General features: G+C 27.6%; 1 protein-coding gene across 2 annotated transcripts; it reads right to left on the bottom strand.

Moving 5' to 3' along the window:
- Nucleotides 1-5,952: 5,952 nt before the first annotated feature.
- Nucleotides 5,953-16,467, bottom strand: Bma (SCY1-like protein bma). 2 transcript variants are annotated; one of them, XM_074244961.1, is made up of 13 exons: nucleotides 16,216-16,467; nucleotides 15,950-16,084; nucleotides 14,555-14,800; nucleotides 13,779-13,899; nucleotides 13,225-13,463; nucleotides 12,018-12,148; nucleotides 11,793-11,907; nucleotides 11,384-11,683; nucleotides 11,073-11,313; nucleotides 9,388-9,733; nucleotides 8,986-9,235; nucleotides 6,883-7,026; nucleotides 5,953-6,227 (listed from the first exon to the last, which is right to left on the bottom strand). In XM_074244961.1, the coding sequence occupies exons 1-13, from the start codon at nucleotides 16,363-16,365 to the stop codon at nucleotides 6,093-6,095; spliced, it is 2,553 nt and encodes an 850-aa protein (XP_074101062.1). In that variant the 5' UTR covers nucleotides 16,366-16,467; the 3' UTR covers nucleotides 5,953-6,092. The 2 variants fall into 2 exon arrangements, with proteins under 2 accessions (XP_074101062.1, XP_074101063.1); XM_074244962.1 differs by having other exon boundaries at nucleotides 6,118-6,462.
- Nucleotides 16,468-16,856: the final 389 nt, after the last annotated feature.

Raw genomic sequence — 16,856 nt, 5'->3', positions numbered from 1 at the left:
TGTAGTGTATCATTTATCATTTATCTTCACTTTATCTTTATAAGTCATCAAAAATTACTTGCAATTATTTATATTTTGTAGCTACGATTATCATAGAGTAGATTAAAAGCGCACAAAAGTGAATGCAGTAGTGTTTTCAGATTTTATAAAGTTTTATGTTATACAATGCCATGCTATTTTCATTCTACGCATGTACAATTGAAGATTATAATAATAAGTGATTACTTAAAAAAATTGACCTAAGAAAAAAATAAGGAATTTTTATTTAAATTATTTTCTCACTTTCTTATAAGTACAATTATTTATCGTTTTATTAATAGATTCTTTTTTAACATTTGGATGAAATCACATTCTCCAAATAATCGATTGTCTGTTGCTGAAATAGTTGCATACAATATGTGGGGGCATAACAATAAATTAATCGATTATTATATCCGATTAAAATCATACAATTGAATTTTAGATTTAATTTCCAAATATTATTATTTATTATAATCATGAATGTAAAATTCAAAAAAATTTTTTAAAATTGGTTATTAAATACTTTGATTGTCAATGATTGTCATTGTCTTTCAGGAGTGCATTCAATTCTCTAGTTTTAAATTTTGATATGTTAATTACAAAACATTTTTTAAGGTTTGACTTGAGTTTCTTTTTTTATGAGTTATTAAAATTCAAACTTTATAAATTTATATTTTGACTAATAAAAAAGAATTTTTTTTTTTTTTTTTAATTTTCTAACAAAGTTTCGACAAACGAAGAATAGAAAAAATAAAGAATAGTTGTTATTGATTTTACATTTATTTTTCCACTGATAATATTTCTTGTTCTGACAACAAAACTTGGTATTGTTCTGCTAACAATAAATGGTATTTTGCTCAGAACTATAGATATATTGATTGTCACAATACTTAGATTTATATTTAGTACAGTCGGAGTGGTCAGAACTCAAAGTGACCTACTTTTGGACGTTATTTTCAATTTTGATGGCTGTTGCAATTGATAAAAAATAAAATAACTAGTATCGATTATAATATTTTTACTATATCTACCCGTGCAAAAAAAAATTATGATTCAACATGAATTTAATATTGAAATTCATATTTTGACGCAAACATGAATTAGTTATGAGATTAATCTATATTTGAAATTGATTTGTAGATAGAAATTAGCACTTCCGATCCTGTTTCAGAATTTTAATGAAGCTTAAAAATACTATGTATGAAATTTATCCTAAATATTATTAAATCTTTATTAAAATTCTGATGTGCTAATTTCTATCTACAATTCAATTTAAAATTTGGATTGATCTCAAAACTAATTTGTTTTTGTATTAAAATATGAATTTCAATTTTAAATTCATTCTGAATCAGAATTTTTCTTTGCGCGGGTACTAATAATTGACAATAATGAATTTAAATATTTTATTAAACAATTGTATTATCAGAAAGTGTATTATTTTGATTTATCGATGTAATTTTTATTTTGTTAGAAACAATAATTTTTCATACATATTTGTGAAAATTAAGTGTCACGCGTTTTGATAGTAGATAAAGCAAACATTTTTTTTTTATAATGCCAATAATAATATCTATAATTTAAGGAATCGTGTAAATGGCTCTGTTGTTGGGTTCAGTGTTTGTTATGAAAAATAAAATAAAAATAAATGATTGGTTCTAGCGATTATTTTCCATAAAAAAAATTTCAAAGCCATTTTTTTTAAAGAAAATTTCTTAAATAAATTAAATAGTCACAATATAATAATTTATTAAATTATAATCTTAATTTTCGAGTAAAAATTGAAAAAATTCTCCTTGCAAAAGCATTATTAACAACTAAGCCTTTCTTAAAATTAATTTCTATAAGCTTAATTATTTTTTTTAAAGCTCAAATTAACAAATTTAAAACTATAAATTCTATGTTTTAAAATATAAGCAATAAATTATCAAAAAAATTTTTTTTTATTTTTCTGCAACGGTATATTTAACTAGAGCATCCAAATGCACTCAAAAAACACAAACTTAAAAATCTAAACAATAAAAATACAAGGTAAAAGCCTCCAAATATCTCAGCTGTACGAGGTTATTCGCTTAAATTTTAAGGGCACTTAATTTTGTAGTCTTCAAACGCTTAACACATGAATCATTAATGCATAGAAATGGAAAAAAGTGATAAGTCATTTGCCCGACAGGTGGCTGTATAATTCCACCGCTGTTTTATTTCTCGCTTGTGCATGTTACTTATCATGCAACTAAATAGTTAAGTGTTTAGTTACATTACTGAAAATCTAGAGTATAAAGAATTGATTATGAAAGCAATTATGCAATTACCACTTAGAATTTCTATTAAGAATTGAGGATTGATTGTAAAGTTTTACTCAATGGAAAAAGTTGTTTATTAAATTGAATGCACAGCTATTGTTATTGGTATTATTTATAATGTAATGATTGCAGTAATTTGATTAAGTGAGTTGTTATTTTTAATTTTTGATTAAATACCTATAGACTCTTTTTTGAGACGATCGTGTTAAATTCGGCGACCAGCACCTCTTTTTATTATTAATATTGTTTACATTGATTATATTCATTCATTTAATCTTGAATAGTTAATATCTCTTTCATTGACGTAACTTTTGTTTGTTTATTTTCGTATTGCACAATGCGAAAAATGAAATTGCTTTGTGAATAATATATATTTTTATAAATATCTCCATATATTAGACCAATTAGATACTTTAATATATTTATAAATATACGTCCGGTAGATAAATAAATTGTCTTCTATATGTATCATTACAGGTACAAAAACGGTCTATTTGTGACCTTATGTGAGTCAGTAATATATTTTATACTGCAGCTAAGTCATCTGTTTAATTAAGGTCATTGATTATTTGGGTATAAGGTCATTTATATATTATTAAAAGGCCAGTGTAGTTTAAAGCATTTGATTAGCGTCGATAAAATAAATTATGTGTTTCTTGACATTTCTTCGAACAATCAAACTTAGCCGATGATGACCGAGGTTTGTAAACAGTCTTTAGGCTTCGATTGAAAATTTGATTTTTTTAAGTTATGTTCTTTGATTTCATCATCACAGGTTTCCGTGTAAAAAAAAAATCGTCTTAAAATTGTCGTTTGTTCAAAATCTTAAACGTGACACAAACCAAGACTTTTTTAAAACGCCAAAAAAAAAAAAAAAAATTCCGAGAACAGATTTTTGGAATTTGGTTCTCGAATTTTTAATGAAAATAAGACGATATCACAGCGACAGCTCCAAAAAATTATTATAGAGAGTCTTAAAATAGTCTTGAAATAATTTAAAAATCGTCTTAAAAAAATTTTAAAATAGTCTTAAAAAAATTTTTCAAGACTATTTTATGATGATCTAACAGCAACAGAGCCCCGGAACATTAAAACGGAGCGTCTTAAAAAAATCTTAAAATTGTCCGATAATAAATTTTCAACAATTTCAAATTCAATTTAAAAAGAGCGTATTCAAAATTGTAGTAGTTAGAAAGTCGTAAAATCGTCAAATTAATTTTCATAACAAATTCGAGAACCAAATTTCAAAAATCTGCTCTCAGATATTTTTTTGGCGTCTTAAAAAAGTCTTGGTTTGTGTCACGTTTAAAATCTCAAACAAACGAAAATTTTAAGACGATTTTTTTACACGGGTTAAGACATATGGAAAAAATTGTAGAAAAAATTACAATTGCTTTATCGCAATCGAGGACCAGACTTTCAATATCGTCACTTTCATAATTTTATATTTAAAAATTTACAATGTAATTTAATTTTTTTAATTAAAATAATTCCTTAGCACTGTATGTATCGATATGTAATTAATCCTAATCATGAGAATTTATTTTATATTGGTTCGATGTACAGGTGCTATCACACCTCTTTAAAATTTATACTTCTGCAATAAAATGAATTAAGAAAATTTGAGTTTATTCGTTAAAAAATTTATTTAAGATGCTTCTATTGATTTTTTGTGTAAATTATTAAAAAAAAAATTTTTTTGTTATGAAAAAATATTAATTAATTTTCTATTATTATTTAAGCTTTTGTAATAAATTAATTAATTAAATTTTTGCTATGTGTGAAAATATTTAAAACTTAGTGATTCATACATGGTAGGAATGTTTTGTTTTAAATTAATTTACGAAAGGAATGAAATTTTGTTTTGAAGTATGCGCTACTTTTTTTTATGCAAATGTTTTTAGTGGAGGATTAAAAAAATTGTTGCTTAATTGGAACAAAATTTTTTTTAAATCTAAAACTTTAATTTGAAATATCATCTGATTAATTACTTAAATTTTTGAATTTCTGCAGATAAAAAATAATCGATCGGTCATCGCAAAGTCAACTGTTCGAAGTTTTGAGGGCAGCAAATCCATAAACATTCACTAAAACTTTCAGTTATTGCAGTCCAGATTAAAAAGTGTCCCTCGTATAATTTACGATCGTCGCTAGTATAAAATCTAATCTTAGAAGTAGTGATTGTTAATGCAATTTGATTAGGTAATTAAAGTAGACAAAAATTGACGATTGACATTTAGACGACAAGTCAGAAAAGCTCTGGCCTTTTCTACTTAATATTTTTTTTTCTCTCTATTCACTCCATATTAACTGTCATAAGTTTTAGACTTAGACTTTTTAATGAAGAAATAATTTATATAGAATATATATTTATATATATTTTTTTTAATCGTTAGATAATATTGCTACGGCTTATTTTATTATTTCATATAATCATCTCTTATCTTTTTCCATTATATTATTATTGTTATTGTTGTTATTATTATTGTTATTAAATCTATTATTGAAAAAAAATATTATCTTTGGACGAGGCCGAGGATATGTTATCAAGTGTATATTCAAGTTAATAACTGAGTTTCTATGGCCTTTTACTTATTTTTTTATTTTTTGTAAATTACCTCGGCATTTTCCAAACTATACTTTCTTTGCATTTCGTTTATATATTATTTTATTTTTATTATAAATAAAATCTTGTGCTATGCATAAGAATTGTCCTTTCTTAAAATAATTCTATTATTTAAAGTTCTAATTTTAAGGAATTCATTTAGAATTGATATCATAAATTATTTAATTAAAATTTTAATCCAATTATTGAAAAATGTTTTTTTTTTTCTAAATATATAAACATTCACGTATGATTTTTTTGCTCACACAATTTAATATACGGGTATATAAAACGATAAGTTAATTTTTTATAATTATAAATAATATCATCGCTTTGATATGAAATAAAGGTAACGGCGAAAAAAAGTTTTTCAAATTTTTACGATGGAAAATTTTGAATTTTAGGAAAAAATCAAAATGTTATTGTCTTGAAATTTTTGGATTATTCAAAAAAAATTTTTTTTAAGTCAAAATTTGAATGAATTTTTTTTGGAACAAAAAATTTTTTTTAAACTTGAAAAAAGTAAGAAAATGTTGGATTGTCTGTATTTTTTGAGAAACTATTTTTGAGCAATTATAAATATTTCTGAAAATGTAATTAATAATTATCAATGAAAAGCTGATGGAGTTTTCAAAATCTAAAATATTTTTGATTTTTTTCCAATTTATGAAATTATAATTTTTTAATTTATCTATAACTTTCAATGCGAAGAGTTTTTACTCAAAAAAGTTCAGATTTTTTTTTTTTTTTTTTTTTTTTTTTTTTTTTTTCATTAAAGATATTTACAATTTCCTAATTTTGCTGAATTCACTAAATAATAATTTTTTATTAGTCGTAAAAATCGAAAGAAAGTATAAAAATTTTTATGTTAAACATTTAACACTAAAATTTTTTACTATGTATTATTTTTTCCTGAAACAAATCCCGGAAGTACTAAATTAATCTCTTCGAAACTAAAAATTCTCCAGTGCGAAAAAATGAGAAAACTTATTTAACCGGATTTTCTTACGCGGATAACAATAACAATAATTTATAATAATATAAATATATTCTTACTAATTAAAAAAATCAAAAATGATTGACTGTATATAATACATATGTATGGGTCGGTATATACAATACTGAAAGTAGTATAAAGTATTAAGTGTAAATGATAATAATAATTATTATTGCGGGCGTATTTGTTCAGTGGATGATGATCCGGAAGATCCATCAATAGTCACAACAATAGCTACTTGGTTCGTTGATGGCGTAATGTCATCATCCGCCGGATAATAATGATCCCAATTACCCCGTTGATTCTGCAACGTATCAATGCGGAAATGCCAGTGTTTCGCGTATTTATTCTTGATATTAAGATGATTAATAATGTTGTTGATGTTATTATTATTATAATAATATCTATTACTACTGTGATGATTGTAATAGCATGTTGGTGTGTACTGACATATTGATGAATATGTACCCTTGATAACCAACCAACACCGCAAAATCCACAGAGCCACTTGTTTAAGACCGACCAGAGAACAATTGGCACTGCAACCAAAGAATAACAGACGAAATTTTGAAATGATAATATCCCGTAACAACAAAGCCAATTAAATAAAATGCTAATTTCATCAATAATAACACATACAATCATAAAGTATGCCAATTTCAACGATCGCATCAATCACATCAATTTAGAGGTTCAAAAAATTAAAATATGACAAATAATAAATAAAATTAAAATAGATAAAATAATAAAATTATAAAAATATAATTAGACAGTGGTTAGGAGTTTTGTCTGAGAGACGAAACAGAAGATTCTTACATCTTAACCAAGGGTCAGTGGGAAGGCTGTCCCAATGGCTGGATTGATGGAGAGAGTGGTGGTATTGGTAGATGTGGTAGTTGTGGTGATGGTGGTGTTGGTAGCCCATTCAGGTTCAGGCAGATGGGGGGTAGTTGTCTTACCATGCCGGTGCCAAATTGCTGCAGCAGACCCGAGCCTTGTTGGGATGTTGTTGATGACACTGATGGTCGACGGGAATTACGAATGCTTGTCATACTCGAGCTCAGAAGGTATGGTACACTGTTACTTGTTGCCGGCATTCCGCCCTAAATTAAATAATAATAATAATCCTTTGTAATTAGTCCTTCCTTTGTCTCGGTTATTAGAGTGGTGAAGCGTCAAAAATCCGAGAATCAACACGATATAAATAAACTATTTGATTCAAATGAAAATTTTTTTATACAAAAAATTATTTTGAAAAAATACAATCAAATTTTTTAATTTTAAAACAAGTTTTTTTTTTTTTTTAAGAAAACTAAATAATTTTGAAGTTTTATATTGTTGAATCAAAAATAAGTTTTTTGTTAAAAATAAATTGAATTCATTCTAAAATATATTTCAGACGTATTTTGGATGATATAAAGCACAATAGAAATCAAAATAATCCACGAGAAAATCATAAAATTCTTGAAGAAATAAATTTTTCTTTTTATTTTCTTGATTCTATTTGTGAAGTTTTTTTTACGAAAGACAATTGAATATCCCGAAACAAGAATGAAATTTTCAAAAAAAATATTTTTCTTAAATCAAGTAGTATTTTTGTTTTCATAAATGTATAATTTTGCTTTATTGTTAATTTGTTTTAGAATTTTTTGCAGTATCATTAAAATAATCCTTCCATAGATTCTTTTTCGAGTCGCTCTTTGAAGTTCTGTACGTTTCTTAGTTATAAAAAAAAAAAAAAAAAAAAAAAAAAAAACTAACTGTCAGAAACTTTCAAAAAACTGATAGTCTTTTAATGTATTTATTGTGAGTTTAAAAAAAATTTTTTTTAATTTTGACTGTCTAATTATTTGTAAAAAAATCGGATTAAAGTTCAACAATTCATGAAAAAGTATATATCTATGGAGTCGGACAGAAACAATTGTATGGGTTGTGTCTCCACTGGTATAGTCACGTAAAAATTATGGATTACTTAACTACAAGCTCATATAATTTTACGGCGCGTAAAATCTTTAATTTTTTGACAATATTGTACCATGACAACTACCTTACAGAAAAAATATCTAATGTTCCATTACTTTTAATATCTTAAAAATATCCTAAATTGCACCCCTCATAAACGAAGCGGATGAGGTTATGCTCTACACTTGCCTTACAAAAATCGATTTCTTGAACTAAAATTGTCTCTATTTATTTTCTATCGCACTTGTAGAACAATATTTGCATATAAATATAATGTAAAAACACTTTTTACATTTTTAAAAGACATTTTGCTTTTTAAATAAATAAAAAAAATCATTCCGTGGACGTTCGGCTGTCAAATATATGTATGAAAACTGGTGTGGTCACGATAACCGCCGAAAAACTCAACTGATCAAGTCCATTTATTTTTTATACGCTTCAGTATGATTTAAAACTAATTCTTTTTGAAGATCACCGTCTAATTCAATGTCGTTTATTTATAATTAGCAATAAACTAAAAATCCTCTAATCGTTTGTATATCTATACTAGAGTTAAGTACGCGTGCAAGCGCGCGCGTGCATGTAGTCACGAATTAGATATATTTTCATGCTTAATATATATTTATTTAACCAATCACGTTACGAATAGTTTGTGCAACAACATATATTTTCATATTTTTCATCTAAATTATAAGTAGTGATCTATGTAAATAAGGTTCGTTTAAAATACATGCGCAGTACCTTTTCTTTTCTGGGTAGACAATGGCACAAAAGATTTAAAAGTATGTGTATTTTATTTTAATAAATTTTATTCTGGAAAATGAGATTATGAGGCGTATACTTTTGGATTTTACAAACTTTTTGAAGGTTCCATTAAAAATTTATTTAGCCAAGATATTAGCAACAGTAAAAGACATATAATTAAAAAGCAATCTGTGTTTTAATTTATGAGACTTTATACAAGTTATTGTATTGTATTATACACAAGATTTAAGTCAACAAAAAGTTTCTAATTTCAAGCTGCTATTTAGATTGGGGAATCTATTAATTATAATCTAACATCTGACGTATATATCGTGTAGTACAATAACAATAATTACCGTTGGAGGTGATAGGTTGACATTGGAGCCACGACGTTCTTGTGGTCCCGTGCTGGAATGACGTCTAATAGGTAACCCGCCACCAGGAGTACCTCCAGGTGAGCTTGAGCATGATGGCGCAATACGTATCTTGGGTGTCATAAGAGTATTATCTGATAGTCGACGACTTGGGAAGGCACTGGCGACCCGTAGGAAACCACCTTCGTTTGCTGATGATGACGAACCAAACCACCAACCACCCAGTAAACCTATTGATTCATTATTCAAGGTAAGTGTATATTTTATTGCGTGATTTAGCCGTATAAATCCAAATTTAATGTGTTGATTATTGATTAAAGTTATATACTACCAGACATTGAATTTTTCCTTGTCATGTTTTCAGCAGAAGCAGTCATCGACATCGAACCAATAGAAGTTTTACGAACCATGTCTTCAGCAGACGACGTCTTTCTTTGCTCAATGCGCAATCCAGGAATGTTAAATGGTGGAACGTGCATATTTTCGGTGCTAAATTGGTGTCTCAGTGGTCGATGACGCTCTGGGCTTGACATCGACAATTTTAATTTGCTTGCTTGGTTCCTCTCGATACGCGTTAGCATGTCCTGCAGGATCTCCATTAGCACCGTGAATTGATCTATATTGAGGGACGAATTAACGGTGACTGGGAGAAGAATGGGCATTACTCTGGTTGCTAATAAGTTTATCGAGAGTCCGTATTTTTTGTTGCTCAACAGAAGCCTATAAATGTCTTGAAGAAAAATATATTTATTAGTTTATAAGTTTTTATGGCTTTAATATTTGTTTTATTTTATTTCTCGTGAATGATGTTGTTTATAAATATTTTATTTGCAAAAGTATTTACTAAATTGTCAAGAACTAAATGTTGAATTAGTTTCGAATTAAAAAAAAAAAAAAATCTAATGAAGAAATATACTTTTGAATTGAGATGAAATTTTAAGTTTTCAAGTTGAAAAAACTTATTTCTAAACTTTTCTATAAATGTTTTTAAAGTTTTCTTATTTTTCAACTTAAAAAAATTAGGAAAACGGTTGACCCTAAAGGCCATCCCTGCAACTTCCCGCTAATTCCATACTTAAGCGCTCAAAATTGCACTCATTACGTTTTTGAGCTCTTCGAGCTCAATAGTTTGATAGAAGTTCAATAAAACACTATTTTTTGAATTTTCAAACCGCAATAACTTTTTAATGAATGAACCGATTCCCACGATTTTGACCGAGCTGGCAGCAATTGACGAGGTTTCTTATTGTTAAGAGCTGATTAATTTTTGGAATCGATCGGCAGAGCCGTTCAAAAGTTATTTCAAAAAAACCTCGTTAAAAATAATTTTTTTTGTAGTTTTTTCGAGATTTCTCAAAAACTACCGGTTTGAATCGGTCCAAATTTTATTGAAAATCTAAGTTTGGTCAAGCCCTCTCGAATGGCGTCAACCGCGATGAAATTGGTCGAGCCGTTCAAAAGTTATGAGAGGTTTACATTCGGCCACACACACACACACACACACACACACACACACACACACACACACACACACACACACACACACACACACACACACACACACACACACACACACACACATTCGGACATCATTGCGAAAACATTCGGGGAAGCTTCCTAGGACCTCAAAACGTCAAAATCAGTTGAAAACTCGACTTTAGAAAAACGGGATAAAACCAATAACTTCCCAACTTTTGAAAATTTTCAATTTTCTTAGCGGGAAGTTAAAAAAATATTTCTAAAAGATTTTTAATAATTCGAAAGAGAGTTCTAATATAAAATTATTAAAAGAAAAAAAAATTATTGGCCACTTAGTTGACGAAAAATGACAGGAATTAAATATTTGCATGCGCAGGGATGAAGATAAATGAATAAATACTTTATTGAGGACTAAATTACATTATATAAAAATATTTAGATGAATGAAATTTAAATAAATTTACTCGATGGAAAAAATTATGAATTAAACTCCCGCCTACCAGAGAATGAAAAATACAGGCCAAGTTTAATCCATTAGAGGATTGTAAGATTCGCTTGAAGAATAAAGTTTGCAATTGAGCCATACTTACTTACTACCCGCAAAACGGCATCTGGCTCTTGTAGTTTTATCTCCCACAACAAAGGAAATACCTCGTCGGTTATTTGCTGAGTATCCAATTGTTCAAGAATTCTAGAGAGACAGTTCATTAAGACTCGAGAGTCTGTTGTGCTACCCTCAAATGCCTGCATTAACTTCGGTAACACGATATTTTTTAGCGAATTTTCATCAATATAATCACACACTTTTGATACTGCGACAAATGCCGCTGCCTAATGGACAAAATTAAGCCCGCCATTTAGCAATAATTGTTGAAGATAATTTTAATAAGTTTTAGCTTACTTGAACTTGAATATTTGGACTCTCAAATGATGAATAAAGTACTGGAAGCATCTCTCCATTAATTATTTCACTCGGAGTTTTCTCAAAGACAACATGGAGGTTTTCTAGCAGCACGACTGTCCCCTGAACGGACCTTGGACTCGAAAATAGTTCACGGAATGAGGATAAGATTATTTTTTCATAATCCTCAGTGCTACTTTGTTGAATTATGAATAACATTGGTTGCAGTACTGACGCAAATACTTCTTGGGATTTTGATTCTGCTTGGAGATAAGGCCAGATATGTTGGTACCACAATTTCTACAATTTAATTTTATTGAAATTTAAGATTAGACATTGACAGCAAAAAGATTAATAATTTTTACAAGTACTGTAGTGAATATTTAAGGGGAAAATTTCAATTTCTTACCAGAGGTATAAAAGGAAGCACCTCTTTGAGCGTATTTCTATAGAAATGTGCCTTCTGATTTGGTTCTTTCATGTTTATTACATCGAGAAATTGAAGCGCGTGCACTGAAGGATCGCTGGAAATAACAGTATCAAAATATAGCACGATTTATTTTATAAATTTTAAGTGTATATTTAATGTTTTAATGTTAAATTCAAATGTCGTTATTTTATAAATTGTATTTACCTAAAGTACTTGATGAGCGAAAGATGCTTCGCTATGGGTCTTGCCTCGGGATCTTTATGAAGTAATCTAGAAACTGCTTCGTGGAGAGCAATAGGTACTCTTGAAAGTAGGTTTTCTACATTTTCATTCAGCTGGAAATTATTTAGAATATTATCGTGTATAAAGTGTACGAAAGTGAAACGTTTTTTTTTTCTGTTCAATAATCGATTGTAAAACAATAACAGAAAGAATTATTTTTATATAAATAATTATTTTTCAAATAAATTGTTTACATGTATCAAGTGTTTGCTTGATTTTAAAATTAACCTTCAGTGGATATAATTAATGCTTCAGGTCATGCTAACCTTGACACAAATTTAAATGTCCAGTATTTTCATTTTACTAAAATATTTATCAATATTTATATTTTTTTAGTATATTAAAATGATTAATTGTTTTTTTGTTCTATTCATTTTTATTATTGAAAAAAAATTTCTTTTGTTATTAATTTAAACAAAAATTTTAAGTATTTTAAAAATTAAAAACAATACAAAGTTGTGATAAGCAACGTCATGTTTATAAATTTAATTAATTATAATACTGAAAGAAAAAATATCTTTTGAAAAAAATTAGCAATTTTATAATAAGAAATTAATTTGTTGAAAGTACTGAATAATTTGTTGAAAAAAAGTTTTTTTGATTTGGAAAAAAACAATTTTAGATAAACAACTTAAAAATTTTCATCCAAAATTTTTTTTCTCAAACCTCGAAAATTTTTTTAAAAAAAAAAAAGCTACTGTAAGAAAAATTTTCAATTTTTCAGCTAAGAAATAAAATTTTTCTCTCAGTGCACGGAAAGAATAAGATGACACTGGATATCATGCCAGATTATACTCAGTGATATCTGTGGTAAAAAAAAATTTCAGATAGTAGCTAGTATAATCTGGATTGTACTGGGTGATATCTGGATTATACCCATTGTAATCTGGATTATACTAGCTACTATCTGGATTATACTCATTGTAATCTGGATTATACTTGCTACTATCTGAAATTTTTTTTTACTCAGCATAATCTGGGATGATATCCAGTGTCATCTTTTTCTTTCCGTATGAAGGGTAGAAAAAATTAAGAAAACAACAATCGATTTAACAAATGAAATATTTATGATTAATTATGTCGTTCAAAATAAAATTAAGTATTAATAAATAAATAAATGTTGACTTACATTATCCAATTGTTTAATGTAATCAGAATTACTATGATTAGCTTGTATGAGTGATCTGCCGTCATTGTAAATGGTAGCAATAACCATTCCAAGACTAAACATGTCGCTACGAATACTGCATAATTTTGTTAATTGTATTTCCGGTGCAATATAATCAAGGTTTGGTTGAATTATTTTCGATAATTTATTGGTCCATGGGTGACACGGTATTGGATCTAGGCCATTGTCATTAGTCCGTTCTATAAGTGTTAATTGATGGATAAAATGATATCCCTTAATAAAAAGGTAGATATGAAAGAAGAAATATAAAAATTAACCCTTCAGCATTCGCGTGTTTTTTAGTTTTTCGCTTGCACCACAGCGACGTCCTATAAATTTTTGCGAAAAAGAAAATCTAGTAACGTGAGTACTGATGGATTAAAGTAGTAAAATAAAATGTAAATATATAGATAAAATAAATTTTTTTCCCAATAAGATGAAAAAATAAAAAAATAAAAGATTTTATGGAAATATGTTATATTTTATATAAAAATGATATAAAATATAAATTTTACCAATAAATTCGAGACCAAATAACTTCCATGTTCCTTTTTTCGTTATGATAATGCTACTGGGACAGACATTTTTATGTATAACCTTGCAGCTGCAGTGAAGAAAAGAAAGCGCCTCGGTGATCTACAATAGACGTGTCAAGTGAATATTGTTGATGACAAATAAATAGATGAAAAGAGTGAACACTAATAGAATCGGAGTAAAATGTACTATTATAAAAAATGTACAAAAGTAGATGGAAAATAATTCACAAGTCATCACATTCGGCTATTATGTTGCTTTAATGTTTGCAAATTGCTTCAAATCAAAAAGAGTCCACAGAGTCTAAATAAATATTGTGTTTCATGATGATGATGATGATGAGGATTTTAAATGTTTAGAAAAGTTCTTTTCACAAAATTTTTGTAATGAAGAATATCATAATTTTCTTTTTTTTTTTTTGTACAGTAATTTCTTCATACTTTTAGACACTCAAAAAAATTTTATTTCAAAAAAATCTAAAAATAATTATTTTAGAAAAAAGCTTAAATGTATTTAATTAAATTTTCAAATCCAGAGAAAATTCTCTTGGAATTGAAATAAAAAAGATATAATTTTTTTTTTGATAAAAAATGAAATTGTTATTATGAGTGTATTGAAAAAAATTACATAATTTTTATTTCATATCATTATTTTGCTATTTAATGCTCCAGTATTTTTTAATCATGAATTTTTAAGGATAAAAACGAAAGTTTAGGGTAAAAATATGTTAAAAATAAAATTTAATAAAATGTACAACCTGTAACAACCCATACTTTATCTCCATTGGAACCATGTCATATTCCTTAATTAGAATTGGCCGATGTCCTGGTGGCTGCTGATGAGGATTCTGTTGGCCGGCCGCATAATTTGAGTTTGGATTAGCGGCGGTTGGAATTGCTGTTGCAGCTTGTTCCCTGTAGGCCAATACATTTGCTAAACTTCCGAGGACAGGTTCTGTTGCAAATGCCAGCGTTTCCGCACACTCTTTTACTGGATGAATTACCTTCATAATTGATTAATAATATTCTATTAGAACTTGTATTATTTCCATTAAAATCATCCCGATGTACACTGTCAAACGTGCAGAGTTAAATCTACTTGATCATTTCATATAGATATTCCGATTTAGTCATTAATCACAATTTTATGTTTGTTAAAATATCAAAACATTGAGATTTAATCTCATCAACAATTTCAATTTTTCCACAATTAATAACATTTAAATTGTTAAAAGTTTTTTCTGAAAATGCTTAATTTTATATTCATCAATCAATCTTACTTGTCAAACGTAAATTTATTCAATAAAACAATAAAGTCTTAGTGTAAAGTCAATCACTCAAATTTATCAATTATTGACATGTCAACAAAACCGGCTTATCTAATTATTGACATACCGGTGCTTCTATTGTTGATAGTTAAAATGCGCATGCACTATTAATCTGCTGAACTGAATATAATAATTGAAGTACGGAAAAAAAAAAAAACGATATTTGTAACATTTAAATAGTTTTCAATTAAACAAAACTTTAGAAATAGTGACGAAAAGTTTTGTAGCAAAAATAAAAAAATAAAAAAAAATATCGAACTCAACTGTGTCGAAATTTTGATTACGAATAACTTTCGAACAAGTAATTTTATCGTAAATTGATAAGGGTCCTTTATATAGAGCGAGAATAAAAAAGGGTTTTTATGTTTAAATTTAGTATCGTTGAAAAATTCTTGACTGCATTCGAAAATGCTCTATTCCAGGTACACAATTAAGAAATAACCTTGTATCTTGCGATCTATTGACATTTTTTAAGATTTAAGCTCATCCCGATGTTACGCTCATCAAGACCTTTCATTTGAGTACCCACATCAATTTTTCGTATATTTATATGTATTATATATATGTATATATTAAAAATATATAAAAATGCACGTGGGTACTCAAATGAAAGCTCTTGATGAGTGTAACATCGGGATTAGCTTATATCTTTAAAAACGTCAATAGTTAAAAAAGTCCAGTGCAATTCAACAAAAGTAATTATTTAATAAAGCAAAATAAAGCAGACTCAAAATTAAGGCGTTTAAAATAATAAACTTTAACTTTTCTAAAATTTTTACTCCACAATTTTCACAGAGCAAAACTACAAATACAAAAAAAAATTACTTGAAGCAATTTAGGATGTCGATAATCCTCCAAATTTCTTGCACACCTTCGCAAAATTTCAGTAACTGTCTCCTTGTGCTTGGGCTTGTGAAATTTTTCAACAGACCTTTTTTCGAAGACAAACACAGAAGCGTCCTAAGTATTAAACAAACAGTACATCAGCAATATTTTCTTTACAATAATAATTAAAAGTTTTAATATCAATAAAAATTCTTGAGGATACTAAAGAAAGATATCAAAGCAAAGAGGAATAAAAGTATAAATACTTGTCCATCGCTTTTTTTGTAGGCGTCAAAGATCCTCCAAACATGTTCCGGGCCGGCAGTAGCCGCCGGTGTTTGTTTTCGTGCCACAAATTCTTCCCATATTGGATTGCTTTCAACGATATTGGGCTGAGTATTTTTGAACTTGAACATGGTAAAAATCCATTCAATATCTTACGGTCATCAATCTTATTCCAATTATTATGATTATTAATAATAATTATTAATTATCTGCCCTTCTTTTTTCTTCATCAAATTTTATTTCATTTATTTTTCAATAATTATTATCTCTACTTCCGTTTTAATTGATTGCCACTTGAAGTAAACATCAATATATCTCGGTCTTAATTTTTAATAAATTTTCCTTAGTTGATGGCACTCTTACACCCGCTGTCGAACAATACAGAATCTGAAAAAAATCAATTTTCATTCGGTTACACAGATATAAAAATATAAATACACTCACACGTTTATATTGATTCACATATACTGTCTTTTATCTCGTAAAAAAATATATATCCATAGAAAATTGAAAAGGGTCGTTTGCAGGGATAAAATAAGTCCAACATCTCTCTTTCTATTCAGTACCCTAGGGTAAACATAAGCTAACATATTTTTCTTCTTTAAAACTCACAATTTCAGTT

The sequence above is a fragment of the Cotesia typhae genome, unplaced genomic scaffold, assembly GCF_013202065.1.
Source record: "Cotesia typhae breed Kobodo isofemale line unplaced genomic scaffold, CoteBio_Ctyphae contig_44, whole genome shotgun sequence".
NCBI classification, from domain to species: Eukaryota; Metazoa; Arthropoda; class Insecta; order Hymenoptera; family Braconidae; genus Cotesia; species Cotesia typhae.
Note: the sequence above shows the minus strand (reverse complement) of the source record. Positions and strands in the feature narration are given on the sequence as shown.